Here is a 7646-nt window from a genome sequence, read left to right as displayed (position 1 = left end):
TTTAATCTCCTCTCTTCAATTTTAACATGATCAAAGAGTCACAAGAAGTTAGTGCATGGATTGAAGTTGCGTATTACATGATACAAGAGTTAAGTTATATATAGAGATATTACAAACTAACTTCATAGATATTTATCTACTAACTATTAACCATTACCAACTACTTATTATTACTCTAATATTTTCCTTCAAACTCAAGTGGTAACTTGAGTTAAAAATTTATTTAAAACAATGAAATAAGAAAAAATTGCAGAAAACAGACAAAATTGAGTGCAGACAAAACTAGCAAAAAAAGCGCAGATAAAACTGTTGAAAAGAAACACAAACAAAACTACTAAAAGAGTACAAATAGAACTGTCGGAGGAGCATAGACAGAACTATCAAAACAAAAACGTAGACTAAATTACTGGAAAGAAGCACAAACAAACTTGCTAAAAGAATAATGAACTACCAAAAGGATGAAAAACAGTCGTAGAGATAGAAAACTATCGGAAAATCTCAAAGAGATAACAAACTTAAAAATGTGAAAACAACAAGATCGAAGCAGAAATTACAAAAACAAAAGACAAAATAAAAAAGAAAATATCAAAAAATCTTAGGAGAAGTTCTACAAAAAGTGTCACGTCAACAATAAAGTAGCATTACCATTTACCACGTCAGTATCACTTGACACATGGTAGCATCGTAATGGAAGAGAGAGCCACGTCATCATACTGATGTAGCCCTAGTCAACGCATGGATCAACGCAAAATCGGGTCAGGTGAATGCGCGAGCCATTGAACGGGTTGGGCGTGGTCAACCGAATCAAAAGGATGGATTGTATCTAGACTATTGATCTTAGCATTCGAAACGAGTAGTCCAGATTGAATATAGAAAACTGAGGATGATTGCTGGGCCGCGGGACATTGACCAGTGTGTGGAGATACATCCGGTGGCCAATGACAGTAGGACTTTGTTGGTTGAACTTGGCATGGTAAGATGAAGACCATATCAAAGGATGGTGACTCAAATATAGTGTCAAAACGTGAAAGAACAAGTCGAAAAAAAGTCTCTGCTAAAACCAATCAATAGAGGCAAATAGGAACTTGTGACGGCATGTGACAACGCGTGACTTGGCTGACGCGACAAGGTTTGATTTGTTGCACTCGCAACTGAGAGACGAATACAATGATGGAGTTGGTTATGCACAATAACATCAGAAAGAGGGGAAAAAAACTCGGGTTGAAGGAAGGAGGATGAAGTTTGGCTCGTTCAACTCGGGACGATGCAATGAAGAGGAAGGGCTAGCCTTTGTGGTGAGAAAACATCAATACGGTAGCAAAAGAGAAGGAAAAGGAGGCGAAGCAAAAAAGGATTCCATGGTAAAGAAAAAATTGATGTTTCAATAGAAAAGAGAAACTAACTTGAACTCTTCAAAAAAGATACTATGATAGAACTCAAAAAAGGGGATTAAGGAAGTAGATCGTATATATTGAAGTTGCATGATACAAGAGCTAAACTTTATATCGAGATATTACAAACTAACACAAGAGCTAAGTTATATATAGATATATTACAAACTAATCTCATAAATATTAATCTTTTAAGTAATTAATTGTTATGATTTTTCATATGAAAGATGAAGTTGTGTACTACACTAATATGAGTCTAAACTAATATATTCCGCAAGTGTGATGACAATGAGTCAAGTAATACAAATCATGGATATTGATTTGTATCTAAAAATTTGTGACTAAATATTTTTATAAATTACAAATTTTTTTAAGTTAAAAAATTAAAATTATAACTCAATTTCTAATTACCTTTTTCAGATTTGGTCTTAATGATTTATGGTTACTTTTTTCAATTTTTTTGTTTTATTTAAAATCGTTATTCACAATTTTTTCTTATTTTTAATATCCACATCAAGGTATTACACCAAATCATCATAACATTAGTGAAATCACCAATAATAGTTTAATATAAAAAAATCAACCACCATTAACTATTACTAACTCCCAACTACTTATTATTATTCTAACAAATCAAAATTATTGTAACCATATACGGTACAAAAGTTAAAATAGAATAAAATTTTAACAACTAATCAAATAGATCGTCTCCAGATTCTTCAAACTTTTAAATTATTAATACGAATTTAGCAAGTAAATAAAGTAATATTATAATGTACAAAAATTATATTAATTTAAGAAAAATGTTAGATAATTAATATTTTAAGCTAATATTAGCCAAATTTTTATATTTAATAGTAATTATATTTGGTTTATACTAAAATTAGTTATTAAAATTAGTCATTAGTATAAAATATATATTAATATACAAAATACACATTAAAAATAAATTAAATTGTATATATTATAAATACATGATGATTAACTTTAATGAAAATTAGAAGTCTTCATATATATATATGTTTAGCATATACTTGGCAATTGGTATGGTAGATTATCTGTCACTAAAGTGTGAACTGCATCGTATTTGTATATGGATATGGATAGTCAAAAGTCAAAACCACTAATAAGTTGTAAATAGCCATGATTTTCACAAAATTGTCTTATCCATAGCACGTGCTGTGACTATGAAAATGAAAACCAGGTATTAGTCAAGGCTCGTCTATGCAGGCAATGCAGGTCACTATCACCTTCTCGGTGTTGCTATGATGAATGAAATTGCTCTAATCATAATTTCATGAAAAAGTTTTAAGTTGTTTTGCTTGCATTTACAGCTTATAAAAACTAGTATAGTAATATAATTAATGCCTAACAAAGAATTTCATTGCAGTGAATTCATTATGACCTAGTGATGGTGGTAACCCCTTCCATTCCTCAGCCTCAGAAGTACCACGATTTCGCTGACAAACGCACTTTCTTCGGTATTCTTTTTATTTTCTACAATTCAACTTCACACCAACTTAATAAATTGAATATGTCACCTTAACTAACTATATGGCATGTTCAAATTTGCATCATGCATTGTCATACCTCTAATGGCTTATTTGTTGCCTCCAACCTACACTCATTCATCGTTTTGGCTCTTGGCTTCAGGTTTGGAATTCTGATGTAATACTCGTTTACAAATATGATACATCTTCCAATTTTAATCTTTTGCAGGATTTTATCATCTAGTTATGGCTCAAGAGAGCACGGACAGGGCATATTGTGAGTGGTCACACGCTTATGCACTTGTCTGCTGCAATGGTTCCTGTCATCACAACATTCATGCTTGCAAGGAGGCCTTTGCATGTATGTAACACTCAAATCTTCATGTTATAATGTTCAACGAATTTGAATTATGTATTGTACTTCCTTCTTTGATTGCTAAATATCTGATATGATCATCGTTTTCATCATCTGAATTGCTATTTGCTAATTAATATTGAGTATAATAATCTGATTAATATGGCTGTGGTCATATGCAGGCAAAATCTGTTTAACGCATGCAGCATTTCCCGGACCATGTGAAGCGAAGCCATATTTTCTCTCTTGCAGAACTATAGCAACTAATAAAAGTTCATAGTAACATATTTATTAATGGAACCAATAAGTAAAGGATGATGCTAACATCCATGATAATGTAAATTATAACTGTTGCTTTGTTTCCTTCTTGTTGCCAAGATGACTTTCGCACCAATTTTTTTTATTTATAGTGCTTTATGGATTGATCGCTAGCTAGCCTCAACCACCTAAACCAGCAATGCATTTCATACTCATATGGTAGCTGAACCTAAATGAAGAAAAGAAATGGCAGAAAAGGAGAAAAATAGAGTTCAATAATATTCACTTAAATTTAATGATGATTGTTATGTACTTTGAGCCTTCAGGTGCTATCAGGGTAATTATTATTCCTCATCCTACACTACACCTTGCAACATTCAAATTCAAACAACCCCAGAGCAAAGTCACCTCCAAAAATAGAACATTTGGACTACACAAAACGAAAACTCAACTATTGTAATCAATCAAGTTAACTTAATCTTAAATCTCAAGGATAGCCATTATTTACATGAAGCAGGATCAGCTTGCTTGCAATCAACATCCTTTAACAAGTTATCATCCAATTCCGGCAAAGAAAATGACTTTGATCTTACATGAATCTTGCTCCTGTGAGGATGGGATGACTCGGTGACTGAAGAAGGTAGCAACATGCGAGGTGGTGGATTACTACCTCTGCGCTCTGCAATGGAAGGTATAGACCCTTTCAATGGCAAAAAGAAGGTGGACCCTCCGGATGTTTGATCAGCCAAAAACACATCACCCTTCTTGTGAAACAGAGAGGAACTGTCCAATACAGAAGCATCTTTGGCATAAATAGTTTCGGTTGAATCCATGCTAGAAGTAGAAGGTGATGGCTGCTGAGAAGACAAATTTGTTGAGGAAGGTGAAAATGTAAATGAACTTGCATAATCAGAACTGGAGGGCGAGAGCGTTGGTGACTTGGAACTGCTGCTCGTGAAACAAGGAAGATAATCTGATGATGTTGGCAATGATGAATCCACATCCGTTATAGGAACGAAATGATCCAACACTTCAACATAACCTTTTTCCCTGCCTGAGCAATCATTGGGATCAACATTAACAGCAAAATCTTCCATGACAAGAGCAGCTTCTTCATTAGTAGAGTTCCTTTTGGATGAAGTGAACAACCCTTTGATGAAACCGCTGGCGAGTTTCCGGCGCAGTCTCCCCCAACCGCTTTCTCTGGCCGGAAGGCAGGTCTCTGAGCCTGCATTAGACACAGAGAAAGGTGGAACAACCCCACCAGCAAGTGCCTTTTGGAAAATCTCATAATCCAAATCATATTCATCAAGCTTCCTAGGACGAACAGCTTCCAAGGTTGTGTCCTCCTTCTCCTGCTGGTCACAATCAGCAGAGGCAAGAGCAATCCAAAACTCCGGTGGCTCGTCATACTCATGGATGGTAAGAACAGGAGCCGTAGCCCTCTCATAGCGAACAACCTGAGATGCCGCGCCTCTTGCATTAGAAGACATAACCGAATTGCAGTTGTTGCCTGTCCAAACATAAATAGCAGAAGGAACATGCACAATGAAAGCACCACGAGAATCAAGGGCTTGTGCAGAGGGGTGGTTGACAATCTTAGGAACCAAATGAAGAGGATCATAAGGTGAATGAGGAGCCATTCTATACATCCGAAGAATGGAATTAGGACTAGCGGGAGTAGCATGTACCCGTTTCTGACACTGCAATAACTGACACGCAAAACCCATGTTAGGATTGGTGACACCCCTCGCATTCTTCACGTACTGAAACGCGTCCTCGAAGCTCTGCCCTTCCCTCCACATCAGATACGCGATCACCAGAGAGGTCGATCTCGAAACCCCTTGACAGCAGTGAACCAACACGCGCCCACCTTGCTCCCTAACCTCCTCAAAGTAATCGAAAACATCGTACAGGATGCTGGTGATGTCTTCTGTGGGACTGTCCTGCAACCACAGAGTCTTGTAAACAAAATCGCGCTTGAAATACTCAGGGCAAACGAAGCCAACACAGTTGAGCACGTGAGTGATGCCGTTCTGCCTCAGCAGGTCATGGTTCTTGGCCACCGTGTCACTCCCGAGGTACACGTGCTCCGCAATCCGAGAACACTCCTTGTCGTAGAAGGCCAGCTTCTCCCTCTTCAACTGGAACTCCGATGATGACCCCACCACAGACACAGACCCTCTTGGAGTCTCCGGGAGTGGCCACACGCCGAGATCGTCAGATCCGGCGCTCGGCCACTCCTCCGCGCCGCGCCTTCTGATGGCCAGAGGCTGAAGCGGCGGCAGCAGCGATCTCGGCTTGTTTCCCGACGGCGGCGGCCTTGGGGTAGCCGGAGAGCGATCATTCCAGGAAGCTGAGCGGGAATATGGCATACGAGGAGCAGCGGGAGCGGCAGAGCGGTCGGCGGTACCCTCTTGACCAAGCATGTTAGAATCTGAGTAATGAAAAAGAAATGAAGTTTAGTAGAAAGCCATAAAAGGGTAAATGTTGGTGGATGTTACGGTAGCTAGCTTAGTTAAGCTGACTAAAACCCTTGACCGTGTCAAAGGCTTCGGCAGAGGAAAATTCAAGAGTGTGACGTGTGGTGGATCTGAAGAGAGGTTGCTTTAAATGGTTGGAACTTGCAAGCTGAGAAAAAGGAAAGAATACCGAAACCTTAGCGGCACTCGGAACACACAACAGCAGCAGGATAGACGCCTCCTCCTCCTCTACCACTTTGACCACACCATACCTTCTTTATTGTTAAATACATACATACACTCCTCAAATTATTACCAATACAACTTTTTTATTTTTTAGAACAAAAAGTATATCCATATTCCGTCCTAACAATCTTTGGTTTCTTTCTTAATTTTTTAGGTAAATCCTTAAATTTGGTTTGACGACCAATGACCAAAATTTGCATTCACTAACGTTTTTCCTGGTCAATCATAATAAAGGAGAATACGTTTCATTCAAATAAGTTTATGGATTATATCCATCCCAGAATGCTGGTCACATACCAGGAAAAAGGGAAATTTTTATAGAAAAAATTTATTTTTGTTTTATAGGTATTAAATCAAGTATATTTTATCTTTTAGATAGTTGTTTCATGATTAAACTACTTTAATGGTATCATTTGACTAAAGAAAATAAGGGAAATAATTATTATTCCTCCGATTTATATATAATACTTTCTTTTAAATGATTGCGCACGAACTAAGAGACTAAAATTAAGTGTTGCTGGTAAGATTATTGACCAGAATAATTGTATTTAACAATTTTGTTTTTTGTGATAACATTTTGATTTCTTATTGTATATGTTTGAACTGTGTGAAAGGAAAAACTATCAAAAGTACCCATGAAGTTTACGAACGCTGACAGAAGTACCCATAAACTAAAGAAATTAATGATGTACCCATGGAAGATGGGTTTCGTATGACAAAAGTATCCAAACCCTAATTTTTTTGTTAATTTTTAATAAAATTCCAAAACTATCCTCGCTCTCAACCTCAACTCACTTTTTCAACCTTCCATAACCTAACTTGTACCTTTAAAACCTTTGTCATGGAGTCCAAAACTACTCCTATAATAGACTAGGCCAAAATCAATGGTGGTGGTGGTGGTGGTGGTGATAGAGGACTTCGACCGATTCTTAGCAGATAAATTTAGTATGGTGAGCTCTTTTCCATTTTTTTCGCCAATCCCTTCACACAAAGAAAGCTCTCAAATTAAGAAAAAAAAGGAAAAAACAAATGAAACGATTAAAAACTATTCTTTTATGATTCTTTCTCTGATTCTTCATCCGTATTGATTGATTCTTTTGTTAATCTCGGCACTGCAATCCTCTGTTGCATTATTATCCAAAATTTCCACCATAAAAGGTTCATTTCATCTGTTGTAGGAGTAGTTTTGAACTCCATGGCAAGTTTTAAAGGTGCATATTGAGTTATGGAAGATTAAAAAAGTGAGTTGAGATTGAGGGTGGGGATAGTTTGGAAATTTTATTAAAAAAATCAACAAAAAATTAGGGTTTGGATACTTTTGTCATACGGAACTCATCTTCCATGGGTACATCGTTAATTTCCTTAGTTTATAGGTACTTTTGTCAGCGTCTGTAAACTTCATGGATACTTTTGGTAATTTTTCCCTGTGTGAAAGGTAAACTTT

At 36.7% G+C, this 7646-nt stretch overlaps 1 protein-coding gene across 2 annotated transcripts; it reads right to left on the bottom strand.

Annotated features, from left to right (window-relative positions):
• Positions 1–3752: 3752 nt before the first annotated feature.
• LOC130968524 (protein-tyrosine-phosphatase MKP1-like) lies at positions 3753–6404 on the bottom strand. 2 transcript variants are annotated; one of them, XM_057893857.1, is made up of 2 exons: positions 6147–6404; positions 3753–5931 (listed from the first exon to the last, which is right to left on the bottom strand). In XM_057893857.1, the coding sequence occupies exon 2, from the start codon at positions 5921–5923 to the stop codon at positions 3995–3997; it is 1929 nt and encodes a 642-aa protein (XP_057749840.1). In that variant the 5' UTR covers positions 5924–5931; positions 6147–6404; the 3' UTR covers positions 3753–3994. The 2 variants fall into 2 exon arrangements, with proteins under 2 accessions (XP_057749840.1, XP_057749839.1); XM_057893856.1 differs by having other exon boundaries at positions 6153–6404.
• Between the last annotated feature and the right edge of the window lie 1242 nt (positions 6405–7646).

This window comes from Arachis stenosperma, chromosome 3 (genome assembly GCF_014773155.1).
Source record: "Arachis stenosperma cultivar V10309 chromosome 3, arast.V10309.gnm1.PFL2, whole genome shotgun sequence".
NCBI classification, from domain to species: Eukaryota; Viridiplantae; Streptophyta; class Magnoliopsida; order Fabales; family Fabaceae; genus Arachis; species Arachis stenosperma.
This window is presented reverse-complemented; position numbering and strand designations above follow the sequence as displayed.